Below are 19,331 nucleotides of genomic sequence, written 5' to 3' on the forward strand. Positions count from 1 at the left end.
CTCCGGCAACCCACAGCTGCGCTCACTTGGTTCTGCCAGGGCTCTCTCCCTGGCAGTTTCACCTCTCTTAGGAGCAGGCACTAAGGTGCCCTGCGACAACTCCTCATTCTTTCCAGGGTTGCTTCCAGTTGGGCATAGTTACTTCACTTTAGGAATCCATGTTGCCAGCTCACTACTTTTTTGCACTTGTGTGGAACTGCTTTTACTGGGGTACATGTCTATCTGTCCATGGCCTAATTCTTTTGTTTTAAAATCATACATTTAACTTAGATTCAGATGCTGCTACCTTTATGCTAGCAAAATTGTACCTAACCCCATAAGCAGACTGATCAATGTCATTGGAACAGCTCTTGGAATAAAGAGCATTTGTGTGAGTAATTGTGGTATTCAGGTTTATGTACATTTAAGTTAATGTACTATCACTGTACTATCAATAGATTTTCCTAATTCCACACAGCTTCATTACATGAAACCTTTTACTTACCGGTGTTAGCTTTTCTTTGACATAATCTTAATGAGTAGCCAGAGATCTTTCCTTTCTCATGCACTATTCTGTTTGGAGATCCATTTGAGGACATTCTTAAGTGGCATTTGCATTTTCTGTAGATGAAGTTAATTTAAGGATTAAGTTGTAATGTTTATACAATGCTACATGTTTCCTTCAGGCAACCCTTAAGATGTTAATAAAATGATCTTACCCCTCTTGAGTGCATTCCTGAAGTGGAAAATAAGTAAAAAATTGGCAACGGACCATGTCTGTGCAAACAAGCTGACAAGCTTTGTGCCCCTTAACATAAGTAACGTTCAGTTCATCTCCCAAAAAGTTTGTATCATTATAAGTGTGGGAATGGCAGGCTGTAAGGCATTAATATTGCAAATATCAATACAACACATTGTTACGTGCACTAGTGTTCCATTATTAGATTCATACTTAAAAATAAATAAAATTTCTCATTAGAAACTGGGGAGGGGTTATATTGTAATGCAATATTTACCAGGAAACAATCTTCTACAATTTAGGAGACTAAAGCCTGACATAGCATTTTCTCGTTCTACATATGCACTTGGTATACCACTTCTTGATGTCTTAAGAAGGCACAGGTTTCTAAAAACAAACAAACAAGTAAATAAATGTATTAAAACATGATTAAAGCATTGAACATGTCATAAATCTGACATAACAAACTAAATCACACCAAACTAAATCACAACTAAATCAGACACTAAATTATACAATGTAACTATAAGGAATTTAGAGATTATGTAAACTGGCATAGTGCTGAATTCTACTGGGTGACCCTCTAACCTGCTTTCATGAATATTTACAAAAAAACAGCCAAGCTTCTAAGTACTGGGAAGCCAGTCTTATTTTTCCAACAAAAAATAATTCCATATACTTAATCTTATGAAAATGTAAGATTCTATGGCTCAATACCTAAGGTTGTACATACTGTACATTTCCTGAAATAGCATGCAATTGTGCTGTTAAAACCACTGGGCAAAATGCACAAATAAGTGACTTTAGGTTGTGTATGACATCTTTTTTATTTTCATTTCCAGAGTGTGGCGGCGAAGTGCCCCCACAGACTTATGAGGGAGAGAAGGGAGGACCTACAGACCGCAGACCCCGAGAGCAAGCCCCCAGAGGGGCATACGTACCGGCTGAAGAGCAGCGGGAGGAGGAGCCGCATCCGCAGCTGCAGCCGCGCAAACCGCCATTATGCCGGTTCTGGCAACAGCTGTTCCTGGCGCGGCAAACAGCTGAGCCAATCCCAGCGACCGTAGCAGCCGCTGCGGGAAGGTTTAAAAACGCCAGCAGGACAGGGAGAGCGGGAGAGCCAGGGAGAGAGAGTACGGGTGGGCTGCCCGTGCTGCGGGCTCACGCACAGAGCGGAGAGGACCCAGCCTGCGGGTCTCAAGCAGGCAGCTTAGCAGAGAGCTGTAAGCCTTTCACGAGCAGCAGAGTAGAAGGCAGTCAGAGAGTGCAAGCCGAGGCACTCTCTCAGTATCCTGAAGCGGCTGACGCTCAGGAGGCAGGGGAGCGCTCTGCTGCTGGTAGGAGAGGGGAGACAGCGGAGGCTCCAGGAGGGAGCTGGAACCAGGGGGAGCACCCAACAGCTCCTCCCGATTCGGAGGAGTATTTTCTGTAAGAGAGGAGAAAGGAGGAATCACTCCCCAGAAGGAGGGAGAACGACCGGGAACCGGGGAACCGGTCTGAGGCCGTCATACAGGGCCTGGAAACATCTGGAACGCATCGCCCAGCGGTTGGTGTGTGGACGGGGTGTAGGGGAGGTGGAGCCCCGTGGACTACCGCGTCAGACAACCGTAACACCGTCTATCGGGAGGTCCCACCCAGGATAAAGATCTCCACTGTAGACCCCTCTGAAGGTAATTGATTACATCCAAGTCGTGGCAGGAGAGTTGAGGGGAGGGGCAACACCCCAATAGGCCAGGCGGAGCTAGGCACAGGCTCCACAGTGGTGCATTGGCCGGGAACCAACCGCGTCATTCTCGTACGGTGTTAACGGGACAGTGTCCCGACCCGGGACTCGATAGCGATGCAGCAGCCAGCCCTTGCGCCCACAGAGCTGCTTATGCAGGCAATCCAGGCCATAGGGAAGGTGCTGGCAGTGCAGCAACAACAGGGCGCACACCAGCAGGAGTGGATACAGCGAAATGCTGCTTTATTTAAAATGCCCCGGATGACTAGGGAGGATGACCCAGAAGCTTATATCGAGGCATTCGAGAGGACAGCCATCCAGACAAGGTTGGACCGTGGTCAGTGGGGCCACCACCTGGGGGCGCTGGTGATAGAACAGGCCCAAGCTGCCTACCGAGCGCTATCAAGGGACGAAGCTCATGATTACGAGGCAGTGAAGGCAGCAATCCTCTACAGGCTTGAGATTTCACCGGAAAGTTACCGGCAGGCCTTTAGAGCCTGAAAGTCCAAGGAGGCCAGGCGACCCCGGGGGTTGTTGCAAGCTTTAAGGGACTCACTCAACAAATGGTTGCCAGCCGGCAAGTTCGACCGTGCGGGTGTGATGGACCAGATCCTGTTAGAACAATTCATATGGGATTTGGAGGAGGATGCCCAGAGATGGGCACGCAGACATCAGCCGCAAACTAGTGGAGAGGCACTTTGCTTGGCTGAGGCCTTTGCGAATTCGGAAAGGGAACGGGGATATGGACGAGGCTCCCAAGTCCCGAAAGAGGGACCCACAAGCGAAGGAGAAAGGCGAATGGTCGCGAGACGAGGGCCACCGAAAGGGGTGGTGTGTTACCGCTGTGGGCAAACCGGACACATCTCCCGCGAATATGGGGTAGGCCTGAGCAAGCTGAGTCGCACCCCAACAGGATATCCGCCCTCCCGGGATAGAGGCAAAGAGGCGGAGAGAGGGGAACCTATGGATTGCAGTTTTGGGTCGGCAACCCAGAACGAGGGATGGAACCGGCCCGTAGTAACCGCATGGGTTGGAGACAGGGCGGTTAAGGCCACATTGGACACGGGGTGTTCTCACTCCCTACTTCGGGCAGACCTCGCTCCGCAGATGGAACGGAAGAGTGAGGGGTCCCTGACGATGACCTGCATACTAGGGGGGGAGATGCGGTTCCAGACTTGCTATGTTCTGCTTAGGGTGACGGAGTTTAGCGGAGAGTTACGAGTTGGAATTGCCCCGACCCTAGCGTGTGAGATGATCCTAGGCCGAGAATGGGGGCCATTCTATACAGTCCTCGAGCGAGTGAGGGCTACGGAAGAGGAGAGGAACCGGATCAAGAGGGGAGACGGATGGGCCGGCGAGGGTCCAGCCTGTCGCAATGAAATAATGTCAGACGGCATCGACCTAGAACAGTTCGTGAGTGCAGCCCAATTTCGTAGGGCACAACATGAGGACCTGGAACTGCAGCGGATGTGGGACGCCGACCCCGGGGAAGGACCCTCACAGAGGCGTCCCGGCTTCGAGGTAACAGGGGGGCTATTATATCGGGTCCAACGGGGTGAGGAGGGTACCATACGGGGGAGACAGTTAGTGGTCCCGTCCTCACTTCGCCAAGTGGTGTGGAGATTGGCCCATGACTCACCCCTGGGTGGCCATCTGGGATGTGACAAGACCCGGGTGAGGCTGGCCCAAGAATTTTTTTGGTCTCGTCTCCAAGAGGACGTGGAAAGGTGGGGGGCCGCATGCCCAGAGTGTCAGAGGGCCCAGGAATGGAAGCCCCCAAGGGCACCCCTGAAGCCCATGCCAATAGTAGAGACACCGTTCTCGCGGGTCGCCCTGGATATAGTAGGACCCCTCCCCAGGTCTCATAACGGATACCAATATATCCTGGTGATGGTAGATTATGCCACCCATTTCCCAGATGCTGTGCCCCTAAGGTCCATAACAGCCACTCGAGTAGTGGAAGAACTTCTCAAGTGGATAGCACGGGTGGGCATACCTCGGGAGATACTCACAGACCAGGGAACAAACTTTATGTCTGGGGTAATGAAAGCTTTATGTAAAACCCTCAGCATCACCCAGCTAAAGACCTCAGTCTACCATCCCCAAACTAACGGTTTGGTAGAAAGGTTAAATGGGACCATCAAGCGGATGCTCAGGCGGTGTGCCCAGGAAGACCCACGGAGGTGGGATACTATCTTGACACCCTTGTTGTTCGCCATAAGGGACGCTCCGCAAGAGTCAACCCAGTACTCTCCGTTTCAATTGGTGTATAACCATAGCCCTCGGGGACTGCTACAAATCGTAAGGGAAGAATGGGAGAAGCCAATAGGCTTGGGGGTGTCGGCGGAGAGGTACCGGGAAGAGCTACAAGACCGAATCTCCACAGCCCAACGGATCGCCAGGCGAAACCTGAGGGATGCCCAAGGGATACAGGAAAGGCGTTACAATCAGAAGGTGAAAACACGGACGTTCCAGTCGGGGGACAAAGTTTTGGTATCACTGCCAACCTCCTCCAGCAAACAGCTGGCCATGTGGCAGGGGCCATTTACCGTGGTGAGACAAGTAGGGCCCTTGGATTACGAATTACTTAAACCGGGCCACCGCCGGGAACGACAGATTTACCACGTGAATCTGCTCAAGGAGTGGAAAACTCCTCAGGGCTGGTTGGCCCTAGACGAGGATACAAAGGAGGACCTGGGACCGCCGTGTCCCGGGTTAGAGAGACCCAGGAAGGAGGGGTCAGTACAAATGGGCAAGGAGTTGGGCAATCATCAACAGCAAGAATTATTAGCTCTGATAGAGGAATTTAGGGCAGTGTTCCAAGGAATCCTGGGACGAGTAACAGGAGTAGAACATGAAATCAGGACACCTCAGGGAGCACTGGTGAGGGAGAGATGGAGGCCGATACCTCAGCGGTGGCAACAGGAAATACGGCAAGAGATCATGAGAATGCAAGAACAAGGGATTATACGACCGTCCCGCAGTCCATGGCGAAGCCCCATAGTCCCTGTCGTCAAGCCGGATGGGTCATTGCGCATATGTATAGACTACAGGAAGCTCAATGCCCTGACTACGTTTGATGCCTTTCTGATGCCCCATGTCACTCACCTCGTTGAGAAAATCGGTGAAGCACAGTATATAACCACGCTTGATTTGGCAAAGGGATATTGGCAGATCCCGATGCGCCCCACGGATTGTGCCAAAACAGCCTTCGGGACCCCGTGGGGCCTATTCGAATTCACGCGGATGCCCTTTGGCCTCAGCGGAGCAGCTGCGACATTCCAGAGGTTGATGGACAACCTATTGGCACCCCACGCAGCATACACGGCGGCGTACATTGATGACATCATTATATTTTCCGCCAGCTGGCAACAACACCTTCAAGACCTCAGAGCAGTCCTGGGAGAACTCCGAGCAGCAGGGCTGACCGCCAACCCGAAGAAATGTAAACTAGCGGGGAAAGAAACAGCATACCTGGGATTTCGAGTAGGCCGAGGGACAGTTCGGCCACTCACAGATAAGATTAAGGCTATAAGGCAGTTCCAGGAACCGCGAACCTGCAAACAACTGCGTTCCTTCTTGGGACTCGTTAACTATTATCGGCGATTTATACCCTGCTTCACAACGCTCGCCACACCACTTACAGACGCGTTAGCTGGGAGATCCGTAACGCCACTGAAATGGACACCTGAGATGCGAAAGAGCTTCCAGAATTTGAAAGAAGCAATGCGCCATGACGTTATCGTGAACACGCCTAACTTTAACGCCCCTTTCGTTTTACAGATGGATGCATCAGGACGGGCTCTGGGAGCAGTGTTACTCCAGAAACACGGGCAGGAGGAGCGCCCAATTGCCTTTGCCAGCAGGAAACTCAGCCGTGCAGAAACCAGGTATGCCACCATCGAGAGGAAGTGCCTGGCAATACGCTGGGCAATAGAATACTTTAAGTACTACCTGATGGGGAGGGAATTCGTGGTAGTAACAGACCACGCACCACTACAGTGGTTGACACAGAAACAGAGCATGAACACCAGGATCACCCGCTGGGCTTTGCCTTTACAGGCATTCAAGTTCACGGTGATACACCGTCCGGGTAGAGATAACTTTGTGGCTGACTTCTTGTCCAGGTGGGGAGGCGCAGACAACGCAGAGGAAGGTGTGGGCCACATCCATAGGGAGGAGCAGCAGGTGACACATGCTGTCATGAGAGAAAACCAGCCGCCACAAGGCAACTTAAGGGGGGAGGTCTGTGGCGGCGAAGTGCCCCCATAAGCTCATGAGGGAGAGAAGGGAGGACCTACAGACCCCAGACCCTGAGAGCAAGCCCCCAGAGGGGCATACGTACAGGCTGAAGAGCAGCGGGAGGAGGAGCCGCATTCGCGGCTGGACCCGCGCGAAACGCCATTACGCCGGTTCTGGCAACAGCTGTTCCTGGCGCGGCGAACAGCTGAGCCAATCCCAGTGACTGTAGCGGCCGCTGCGGGAAGGTTTAAAAACACCGGCAGGACAGGGAGAGCCAGGGAGAGAGAGTACGGGTGGGCTGCCCATGCTGCGGGCTCATGCACGGAGCGGAGAGGACCCAGCCTGCAGGTCTCAAGCAGGCAGCTTAGCAGAGAGCTGTAAGCCTTTCACGAGCAGCAGAGTAGAAGGCAGTCAGAGAGTGCAAGCCGAGGCACTCTCTCAGTATCCTGAAGCGGCTGACGTTCAGGAGGCAGGGGAGCGCTCTGCTGCTGGTAGGAGAGGGGAGACAGCGGAGGCTCCAGGAGGGAGCTGGAACCAGGGGGAGCACCCAACAGCTCCTCCTGATTCGGAGGAGTATTTTCTGTAAGAGAGGAGAAAGGAGGAATCACTCCAGAAGGAGGGAGAACGACCGGGAACCGGGGAACCGGTCTGAGGCTGTCATACAGGGCCTGGAAACATCTGGAACGCATCACCCAGCGGTTGGCGTGTGGACGGGGTGTAGGGGAGGCGGAGCCCTGTGGACCACCGCGTCAGACAACCGTGAGTAACACCGTCTATCGGGAGGCCCCACCCAGGATAAAGATCTCCACTGTAGACCCCTCTGAAGGTAATTGATTACTTCCAAGTCGTGGCAGGTGAGTTGAGGGGAGGGGCAACACCCCGATAGGTCAGGCGGAGCTAGGCACAGGCTCCACACAGAGATAAAAATAAAGGTGCATTTCCTTGCACCTTTAATTTGCCCAGAAAGTTTCAATGGCATGTAGTTATTTTTTAATTCCTCACTGCTAAAATATTAAAAGTAGAATTTAAATTTAAACAAAGAAATAATGTAATTTTAAACATATTGTTCAGTTTTGTGTAAAGTACATTCATGTAAATCATATCATAGTTCTGGGTCTCAAAACTCCATTTTGACACTTTTGTAGGGATTCAAATATCAGTTATTTAAAAGAGTAAGACATATATTCCCTTTTGATGCACATTTCTGTTGTGAAATTTCATAGATTTCATAGACATTAGGGCTGGAAGGGACCTCGGAAGATCGAGTCCAGCCCACTGCCCGAGGGGCAGGAAGTCAGCTGGGGTGATAGGATCCCAGCAAGATAAGCATCCAAATTTCTCTTGAAGGTGTTCAATGTAGGTGCTTGAACCACCTCTGATGGCAGGCTATTTCAGACCTTGGGGGCTCAGACAGTAAAGAAATTCTTCCTTACGTCTAGCCTGAAACGGTCTTGCAGTAGTTTTTTACTGTTCGACCTCATCATCCCTTGGGGCGCTCTGGTGAACAAATGTTCCCCCAGACACTGGTGGTCACCGCTGATAAACTTATAGGTGGCCATCAGATCACCCCTGAGCCTGCACTTTTCCAGGCTTAAGAGCCCCATAGCTCTGTCACCCTATCATTGTAAGGTCATTTTCCTGACCTCTGATCATGCCTGTGCCTCTTCTCTGGACTCTCTCAAGCTTCTCCACATCCTTTTTGAATTGTGGTGCCCAAGACTGGACTCAGTACTCCAGCTGTGGCCTCACCAAGGCCAAGTACAACAGGAGAATGACGTCCTGGGATTTGCTTGAGAAGCATCTATGGATGCAAGCCAGTGTTTTGCTCACTTTACTAGCAAATTATACACACATGGACAAAACATACCAGAATCTGTACTTTGAGAATTGCACTGCACTGAGAATTCTGATAACTATATAAAATTAACACCTTTTAATGTGTTATTTAAAACTAACATAAGCATTTCTAATATCTGTAATTACTAGAATATAAAATATTAGTTGTCATATTCACCTTTGTGTTTCTACTTCCCATTCACTTGTAAAAAATGTAAAGAACAGGCAATTTGGATGATAAGTACAAATAGTTCGACACACAAAAGTATCAGGAGTGAAAACACTCATAATATTATTTCCTGAAAATTCTTTATCTTGAAAAATGTCCAAACGACAATCTGTATAAAAAGAGAAAAAAATATATCGAGTCCAGTGAATTTTTTGATGGCAACAGAATATTTATATGTATTTATATATATATCCTTTTTCACAGTTGTCCTTTGTGTTCTATGCTTTTGAGAGATGTAAACAAGAAACCATTTTCATGAACATCTTTAAAAACAAATCTCACATTTAAAATTTTTGTGGCTCTTGATGAATCTTTCATTTATTTCCTGCAATACATAGAAAGCACGGGTGTGGTGGCTGAGTGGCCCCATACAGGCATAAATTCAAACCCTGCTACGGATTTGTGCAAAAGGTCACTCCCAAGTAATCCATCTGTAAATGGGTACCTGAAAACTTGGGCTGGGAAGTCAAAGACAGCCAAGAGAGTAAAGCTAGTCCCATGTGTGCTAGCCCAATAGGCTGCTATGTTCAGAAGGACTTTTAACCTTTTGAATAGTCAGAAACCTTTTGAAATGTCAGGGAAATCTCTCCTACATCGGTATATGTGTGTATGCCTAGACTAAACACTCAGAAAGATTTCCCTTAACTGTTCCTGCTGCATTTCTGGGAAGGAAACTTTTTTCCTTATTCACTTGCGCACTTTGATTTATTATTCCTTTATTTTCTCTATCCAGTAGGTGACATTATAGCTAAGGTCAATGCTGTTTAGTACTGAAGTAATGTTGCTGGTATTTTTTGCCTCAAGAGTGTTTAAACTGTTTTCTAAAATAATTTCCAGAGATGATTCCTATCATGGGACTGGGACAATCTGAAAAAGTAATGCAATACTAAGAAGACCAATAACAAACGGATTAACAAAAGCAACATGTGGTTTAAAGACATTACTTGTGAACTAAGATAAGGCTGCATGAAGGCAGAACAATATCACCAACATGAAAGAATAATCTCAGGTAACATGATGAAGAGAAATAATCTAAACAAAAGTATAAACCTGGATGTTGTAACCGAGGACAAGAAGGAATAATACCTAGAGTCTGACCCTGCAGTTTAGAGCAGGAGTCAGCCACACTTTAGAGCAGAGGATGTTTTAACGGAGTTTAGCTCTGAGGGTGGGCCACTTCCAACCCAGCCCATGCTGTCACTGCTGTAGCTGCAGTCACCATTCCCCCTACAAAGCCACCACCATGGTTCTTTCCTGCTACTTAGCCACCATAGAAGCCCCCACAAAAAGCTCTCTGTCACAGAAGTCCCCCAGCTCTGCAGGTTGAATCAAGTAGCTCCATCGGTCATAGGTTGCTAATTTAGAGAGTTTTGCCTTAGAGAACTGCAAGAACAACCTCAAAGAGGACACTAGATTTAGTCACAGGATGCCCACAGCATACAGAAAACTTGCCTTTAGATTAGTCAAAGCCATGGGCAGATCTAGGGGAGGTGCGTGAGGTGCAGTTGCACCCCCATTGGCTATGCAGCACATGCACAGTAAACTCATCAGTTTGTCAATGTAGCTCCAGAAACTAGAGGGTGAATATTCCCCTTAACCCCCTCCTGCCCACTGCTGAGTTCAGTGGCAGAGGAAAAGGAGGAGGAAGCTGCAGTGGATTCAGCCACTGGGTTCCAGCAGGACCCCAAGATGGCAGCTCCAGCCAAGAGCTACATGGACAAGCTGGTGAACTCAGCTCACTACACAAGCCATACAGTCAATGGGAAAGTTAGCTGCACCCCCTCCCTTCTTCAATCTGCCCATGGTCAAAGCATAATTTAGATCTATAAAAATACACTGATATTAAAGAAATTTCAGTGGCATTTGGTGAAATGATACATGTTTTGTTTCTCACAATGTGAAGGCTTATAATACAGGGGCATAATGATTTTAAGTATAAAGAAAAAAGTCAAGACCAACTTGAAACCTTATAAAAGGAGAGCAACCACTGATGGAAGCTGTAAAACCACAACAAGGGGCCATCATAACTAAATATCGAACTACTGTGTATTTTGGGGGAAAAAAGTGCAGTTTTCCCTTTACTTCCTGACTGCAAAAGGTCAAGGGCTAATTTGAGCGTAATAGCCCATTTTTACGCACAATCATTTTAAAGCTTGCATTACAAGTTTCCAGTGGAATATACTGCTCACTACTTGAAACAGCATCTTTTTTTTTTGAGTCCTGATATATACTGCCTTTGATGGGATTTTCTTATTCAATGTTTCTATTTGTGATATAAATGTAAACTGCAATTTCACCAAAGTAAATTTAGGAGAGAACTCACTAGATCTTCAAACCACAAGACAGTTTTTGTATCACACAATGATAAAAGAGGAAAGTTAAAATGATTAACAATACATTATTTGAATTTTAGTACCAAAAACTATTTAAAAAAAAACAACCCAGAAAGATTTTATATTATTGCTTATTTACATGCTGCATATAATATTCATACACATTGAAACATACTGTATCATCATGTTTCCTTTATATCTAACTTCAATTAATAGAGATTTAAATAGTTACCTGTTTGAGAAAGTTGGCAGAGTTTTAATGAGAATCCAGATACAGCATTATTAAGTATTCTTATGCTTGCTGGAGTTCCTGTTTTGGTGTACTTCAAGAAGCACTTGTTACTGAATGACAAAAGTAAAACTTTTTTTTTCAGTAAGAAACAGGCCAGATTCCTTCCTCCACAAAGTTGTCTTTACACCAGACAAGCTTAACTTAATTTTGACTTCATCTTGCCAGAAATGGTCAGTGGATAATTCCCCCTGCACATAGCAGCTTCGTGCTTGCAAAGGCAGGTGAACCAAGTCCTGCACATGCCATGTGCCACTAGCAGGGAATGGGGTAAGAGCAGTGAGCAGTTTGCCCAGGCAAAGTTATCCAAGAACTGATCTCACTGAGCCCTGCCAGCTTCACATACCAAAAACTGTACAGCTACTAATTACGCAGTTTCTAATGTCTCAGTACATGACATCTTTCTACTCATTATCTGGATCTTCTTCCAACATATGGCACACATTAGTCTGTAAATATAAAATCCAATGGAAAATTGTGTTGGGGTACTTATTAAAATGTTCAGAAGTTAGGGGGTACTTGGTACTTAAAAGGTTGAGAAGCACTGTTCCAGAGCACCCACTAAAGCTGGACTCAACATTTTGAAGTAGCCCTATGAAATAACAAAAGGGACAATAGACCTGATAGGTTAAGAGCTAAAAACTTACAGCCACAGGTTAGGATTTTCTCTACATTCTAGTGAAGCTTAGCACTTTATATAATAGCATTTTACAAATAGCAATTAATCAACATAGTATTCCTTTGAGGTAAATAGTGATTTTTGTCATTGTTATTCATCATCACTTGATATATTACTACCATAAAAATGTCCGTTTGCAAATGGACACACCCAAGTATTACCGTATACTGTTTGATAAATGAAAGCAATAAAATGTTATATATTAACAAATTTCATGCAATTTTTCCAAATAATGCACAAGAAGAGAAGTGAAACAGAAAATCTGTGTTCATGGAATTGGGTAATTATTTCTTTCTTTATTAACATATTAACTAAGGAGACACTTGTGGTGGGCACTGAAACTACAGAGCTATAAAAGAAGAATAGAATGTTTGCTGAAATTGCCCATGAATAATCATCCTCATCACCACATCTATTGTCTTTGTTATTGATTTGTTGTTAGTGCTATTATTGTTATTATTTAACAATACATCTATAAATATTCCAGCAAAGATGTAATGGACTTTTAGAATTATGCCAAAGATTCAATAATAACTTTAAATCTCATGATTTTTTTTTTACCTTGGACTCCAATAATCATACTGAATAACACTGAAGAAAAGGTGGGGGGAAAGGGGTGTGCTCTGTGCAAATGTCTGGATCCATTCATACAGAGAGTGCAGCAGGAACAAGCACAGTTTTCTTAATTCCTTTTTCTATTATATACAGTAAAATAACCTAATAATGAAATATTTCAACATAAAAGTATCTGTTTCTAACAATAACAGTACCAAGGTATGGTTCTAATCTTATGCTTCTCATTCATAGATTTCTAGGAAATTCACAAAGGAATAGCTTTATCCTATTTTACAGATGGGCAAAAGATGAGCGGCAACTCCTGTTTAACTCCAGTATGACAGCTAGTATCAGTTGCATTCTTTACATCCTCACTGTATTTTAGACTTTCCAGCACTATAACAAAAAAATTTGTCTTTCTACCAAAGGATAAATCCAAGTCAAACTATTATAGACCTTTTCATGCCAGTACCTCTAGATTTGAATATAACACAAAAAGATAACTGAGATTAAAATCTACATTTCACGTAGAACAATGCCATGTGAAAAATATCTCTTTAAATAATTTCCCTTTCCTTTAATTTTGCTTATGAATTACTGTATTACTAACTGTGCTGCTAACCAGTAAGGAGGATCAAGACTTACCGAAAGCCTGCACTGTGAAATGCTCCTGTGGCATATGTAAAAAATTGACAGTGGTTGTCATTGGTGCATCTTTTTTGACATTCTTGATAGCTATATTCAGTAGTCACATTATAATTTATCCCTTGCATATCCAGTCCTGTGTGGATGTCCCTGCTGCAACCTGGGTAGGGAAAAAGAGGAGAAAAAAAAAGCATGCTGGAACATTCTTGTTTTGGAAGTTCCAGAAGTAACCTGGCAGACTAGCCAGATTCTGCATCCCTCCCTCACTTTCAGTAGTGCCTTATTTTGTATATAGTTCCATTAAGAAAATTGAAGCTACAGAGTAAGGTGTTATGTAATATGAGTCAGAGTGGTAGAACCTGGCTCTAAAGAAGCGTCTCTATCATTTCAAGACAAGGGAGTGGAGGAGAATGAGAGCCCTGAGTCGCCTTGATGAGGTGTCAGCCCTGTAGTTTTTTAGATTAATGGCTGAAAAATGTTAACGTTCAAAAAAATCACAAAGCACAAACCAGCATTTTAACAGCAAATGCTACCCTATGATGCAGTAACCAAGTCCTGTTAGAGTCATAGGATTTATTTATATACATTACAAGAAAGAATTTGGACCAGAGTTTGAAACAAATATCTTCCCCAAAGTAGGTTTATTTTTTCCTATTGAACACTAGTTGTGTTCATCTAGCATGTTTGTCAGCCAGCCATAGCTGTTCCTTTATCATGAATGCATAGGGTCATATTTAGATTCTGGCTGCTTTAATCAGATACTAATTAGAGTGAATAACATGAAAAGTAACCACAAAATAAGATCTAGTAGGCTTGCTGGAGACCATTACAACTATGAATATGAGTTAAATAACTCCAACAAGGGCATTATAAAAGCAGTGAATACTCTGAGAGGTGTAAACGGTAAGATGGTGAATATTGAATATGTTGCTTGTCTTTTTACCTAGTGGTTTATAATAGGGTATCATTAACATGATATAAAGAGGTAATTCTCCAATAAATGTGATTTGTTATGCTCATATCTATCAGGCTGTTCGATTCAATATAACAGGGTTTTTATAGAAGAAGAAGAGATGTAATAAATGCATTCTCATATATGTGCCAAATGTGTTGTACTTAAATTGACATCTTGATGATGTAACCAGTTAATTTTAGTGATGCCTTTATCCACTAACTAGTCTGAAATATAGTACACTGAAAGCTTTTATATATTTTTAAAGAGATGCATATACTTGAATAAGTATATCTTACCACTAATTTGGGCATGGCATTGTTTTAAGGAATGTCCAGAAATTGCACCATCCATGTGCACCTTTGGCAATATTTCAGTCTTACTGTCTTTCAAGTAGCAGGTAAACCTGTGTTCAAAAGTTAGCAGTACACAGTTAACATTAGCACCAAAAGCCCAACCTCATGAGAAAACAGATTGTTTGTAGTTATATTTTCAAGCATAAGGGGCAAAACATGCTTTCAGAGCCAAATCCTCAGCTTCCTTTGCACTATTGAAGTGGTGCAAGAATTACAACTGGCTTATAGCAGCAATTAGTTTCATAGCATAGACTTTCTGACACTTTTCCAGGAAAGAAGGTGTTCTTGGATAAGGAAATGTGGGCTTAATGCAGTTCCACAGCATTGAAATGCCTAACTAAAGATCTGTCTTGGGAATAAATTGTGCTTTGTAGATAACAGAGTTCACATTGTGCCAACCATGCAACCCCAGAAACTGGCACAAGAAGCAAGGGGGAGTTCCCACTTTCATACAGAAAATCATAGGGGTTGGGGTCATGAGCCAACAGGCCAAAGGAGGGAACAGGTAAAAGGTAAAGAAACATCAACACTGTGGTAACATACACCCAGCACCTTAATCTCCACCCCATCCCTATACCTCTGAAGGTGTCCCCTTTACTCCCTAGAGCTCAAATAGCAGCCTGCAGCTACCCCCAGGTGCGAGTCCAGCTCCTTCAGTCCACAGTCCTGGATGACCGAGCCAGCGAGATCTCCAGATCCACAGTGCACTTCTCTACATAGGGCCGATCAGGTTCCATGTGCACACTGCTCTCTTCCCCTTACTGCAGCCTCAAGCTTCCTCTTCTTTTTTCCCTTGTCCCCCATCCCCTGGGGGTTTGAGGGACTTGAAGTCCACATTAACAGTCAACAGAGCTCTGCAGACTACTCCCTGGCTCCACCTGCTGTTACCCACATTACATTCACATACAACTGGAAGCAGTTCAGAACCATACCACCTCCATTGGAGTTCCAGAAGAAGGTCTTTTGCCCTCTGGGAGGAAAAAATACTCTCAAGGCTCAATAGTTCTGAGGGTACAGTTCTGGCCACAAACCTTACTGGTATGGCTAGTATCACTTCCCAAAGAGTGAGGGAGAGGGTGGATGGGATGGTTTAGATATGGAAAGGAAGTGAAGAGCAGAAGATGTATGAATTAAAATGAACAATCCTTTAAGGACACATGGTAGAGCTGAAGGCATGTGGGTTTCATTTCTCCAAACTAGGAAAGGGACTCTTAGCTTTCCAGGTTTAAGAAATGCAGCTTCATAAATTTCTAAGGAAATGTGAAACTGTAGTAAGACAGCTTCTGACAAAGTAGGTCGTCGCATGCTCATATTTTTCTGAACCACTTAATCTCTAAACTGACATTCTAACCTACCTTCTGCCTGGGGAAACCAGGGTAATACATTATATATTTTTTTGAGACGTTGCATGGATGGAGCAGTGCTGACTGCCTAATGGACATTACACATCATGTGAAACTTAGCTTTTGAAGACGTTACCTTTTTGTAGGGTCGTGAATTCCAGTTGGTGGCAGGTAAGTGAACAACAGACATGTCGGATGGTAAGTACACACAATTTGACAGTAATTGACATTTGGTGTAAAAACTGTCATTACATCGCCTCCTTGGAAGTACGTGTTTTCATAGATCTGAGTCATGCATTCTGACATGGAATAATGAAAGGTATTAGCTTGTGTTATGTCAGGTACTGACTCTCACAGACAAGAAGCTGACCAAAGAAAGGATATAAGGCAGGTCTCCTTCTCACTAAAATCCTGCTGTCTCCTTACTGCTGTACAGCCTCTCCTGAAGCTCTCTCCCACCTTAACCTGTGCTCTCTGCCTTCCCAAATCTAGCGTGAAGTTTCTGTGCAGCATATTGTTTCAAAGAAGGTAGGCCTGGCTGGCAAGGCAGAGAGAGTCTAAAGTTTTTACAGGGAGGATGCTACTGCCTTCCACACTGCAGATGTAGAACTGCTGAGAGGAAAGGAAGAAAATTCTGGCATGCAAAGGTCAAGTTGGATTTCAAGAACGGTAGAGTCATCTTTTGAGAGATCGTAGTGTGGAAAAACATCCAAAGGAATATGTGGATGGAAAAAAATACAGAGTGTAAGAGAGAAAGAAATACAGAGAGAGATAGAGAGTTAGTAACGCTGTAGGCTGCGTCCACACAAGCAATGACATTTGGTTCCCTGGGGACAACTAGCAGTGGCACACCTTGTGTTGCTGCTAGTTGTCCCTGGAGAATGCCTGTGCCATGTGCCTTCTGGCACGCGGCAAATTACCCTGGGTGGGGTAGGGTAGGTTGGGGCCAGCACTGGGCTGGCCACAGCAGCCTTACCTGGGGTCCTCCTGGGGCTGCAGCAGTCGCGATCCTGCTGCTCTGAACCTGGCCAGCAGGCAGTGTGTGGCTCTGGCTGGCCAGGCTCTGGTTTTGTGCACTTCCCTTTTTTTTTTTTTTGTATATCTTTTTTTTTACCCCTGGATATTCCCCCCCCCTTCCCCACCCTGGATGCTCCCTTGCAGTGCAGAGAACAGCTGAATGTGCAGTATGTGGCGCTAAAGACATAGAGCTTCTGAAACATGTTGAGGCTTGAGATCTGCTGGGTCTCAAAGGAGAGGGAGTTCCAGAACTTAGGAGCAACAACTTCCATGTATTTTTGCCAAGTGGAATTGATGCATTGATGGAACTTGCCTGTGATTACTTTCCATTGACCTTAGGGATCATGGTGGGGTATAAGGGAGAAGGCAGGCTGTGGGCATATCTAAAAGTTCATTAATATGCCTTTGTTTCTGGGCATCAGGTTTAGTACCTCTAACATGAGGTACTAGATAAAGGCGCTAGATAAAGGCTCATTAATTGTGATGTTTAATGCACAGTAGACTAATTCTACACTAAACAAGGGGCATAAACAGGTGCTGCCCAGCTGAGGCAGGATGGATGGAGCTGCAAATGGCTCATTTGGGGGGCCATGGGGATGGTGCGAGGGTGGCTCCCACTGCTGTGTGCACTCCCAGGTAAGCATGGGGAGGCGTGTGCCCCCCAGATCTGTGCATGGGATGAGGGCAGGATGCCACTAAGGGCTTTGTCCCAGGAACCAAGCTTCCTTGCCATGGCACTGATGCTGCTTATTTTGCCCTCTAAAATGGTGAGAAGTATGGCTATTTATACATTGGTATATGTAAAGGGTTTTTCTTAGCTAGAAGAACGAAATGGACTAGAGGAATTTTTTTATTCTGTATCAACCGGGAGGAAATTCCAGTGAAATATTTTACTTTCATTGTTTGCTCACTTATTTGATAGTACACACACTAGACATAGTTTCTAATTATTATTTTTTGCATTAACTTTGCATTCATTTTATTAAAAAAATGGTTTATTTGCAAGTTTTTTACAATATGTTGAAAAAAAGACGTGCACCTTATTATTTATGGAAGAGAAGCACTTGTGACTTATTCATGTTATTTACCCGTACTAATTTTCTTTAAGATAGAGATATTTATTATCATCACTAGCACTTACTTTCCTTAACTTTGTCACAAAAAGAAATATTTTCTCTGACATTAAACATTTAATAAGATATATGAAATGAGAACCATGCAAAATTCTTATGAATTAGAGATTCCAAAGATTATTTACCTCCATACAGATAGTTTGAAAACTATTTTTCTGCCTCAAGAATTCTAAATTAGTAGAACACATTGATTCCATGGCCTTTAGATAAAGGTAAGGCTTCTGTGTTATCAACCTTGTTCTCTGAATAATGCATATATAAAAAAATATATATATTAATCCATTAATCTTTTCATGTTAAACTATGTTTTATCCAATTGTATTTTGTGTGAGAAGACTAAGTACATTAAAAAACATAAAACAGCCTTAGGTATTTAGCCTAATTTACTGGCACAGAGGACATCATGGACTTATGGTGGAATGTTTGCAAATTGGTTTTGCAAATCCAACAAAGTAAATCATTAACATATGCTGACACTGAACTATGTACACTGGTTTTACTTCCCCATGATGACTAATTTTTAGTTTTTTAACATAATTCTGCAGAACCTTAACTGACACTTTCAGAGTTATTCACATTTCTAATGATAGACTTTTCTATTTAATAATATGCAAATGTTATAAGTTTGCTTCTGATGGCCTGAACCATTTTCTCAAACATTTCCTAACACTTAGTTGCACACAAATTAGTGTGGAAATAAGACCAAGGCTTTTTAAATGCAAATTGCTGGTGTCTATGCTGAGTTTTTCTTCTTCACTATGGCTGCTTAGCTGTGTAGTACCTATGGGTGCTATATATAAGCAGGAGGGCTGTTCCAATGCCCTGGAATTTCAGCACATCAGAGCAGACTTGATTAATCGAGTCTGCTGGAACATGGCAATTTGTGTGCTCCAGCAGCCTCCCACATCTAATGTATCAGCATTCCCATGCTTCAAAATTGCGGCAGGGGCATTTTATCTAAAGCTCATTGAATGAGCACTTTAATTAGAGTGCTCCAAGAGCCGCTCTGATTAAAGTACCTCCCACCCACTCTCAGAGCTCGTGTATAAATGCCCTATGTCCCTGCTGATCCCCCTCACTCCTGACCCACAGCCCCGTTCCCCCCAGCCCTGCAGCATCTCCTGGCTGCCCCACCCCTGTGAGCAAGGCCACCAGCCCCGGTGCCGCCAGCCTGGCCACGCAGCTCCCCACTGCCCCCGAAGGGCCCTCCCACCTCCTTCCCCACCGGAGGGGCAGGGAAAACTCAGACAGAGTAATAAATAGGGTTATCATATGTGTATA

General features: G+C 44.7%; 1 protein-coding gene across 7 annotated transcripts in view; it reads right to left on the reverse strand.

The window, feature by feature from the left end:
* KLKB1 (kallikrein B1) overlaps positions 1-19,331 on the reverse strand; it is a 38,462-nt gene that overhangs the window by 14,950 nt on the left and 4,181 nt on the right. For 5 of the 7 annotated variants that reach the window (XM_059721807.1, XM_059721806.1, XM_006258360.2 and 2 more), the window contains exons 3-10: positions 16,037-16,199; positions 14,501-14,607; positions 13,250-13,409; positions 11,314-11,423; positions 8,698-8,857; positions 996-1,105; positions 699-855; positions 485-600 (exon numbers count right to left, since the gene is read on the reverse strand). In XM_059721807.1, coding sequence (XP_059577790.1) covers positions 485-600; positions 699-855; positions 996-1,105; positions 8,698-8,857; positions 11,314-11,423; positions 13,250-13,409; positions 14,501-14,607; positions 16,037-16,199 — 1,083 coding nt within the window. Of the gene's footprint in view, positions 1-484; positions 601-698; positions 856-995; positions 1,106-8,697; positions 8,858-11,313; positions 11,424-13,249; positions 13,410-14,500; positions 14,608-16,036; positions 16,200-18,175; positions 18,293-19,331 lie in introns of those variants that run through there. The other 2 variants (XM_019481314.1, XM_059721809.1) reach the window with 2 other exon arrangements.

Source organism: Alligator mississippiensis, chromosome 2 (genome assembly GCF_030867095.1).
Source record: "Alligator mississippiensis isolate rAllMis1 chromosome 2, rAllMis1, whole genome shotgun sequence".
Lineage (NCBI taxonomy): Eukaryota > Metazoa > Chordata > Crocodylia > Alligatoridae > Alligator > Alligator mississippiensis.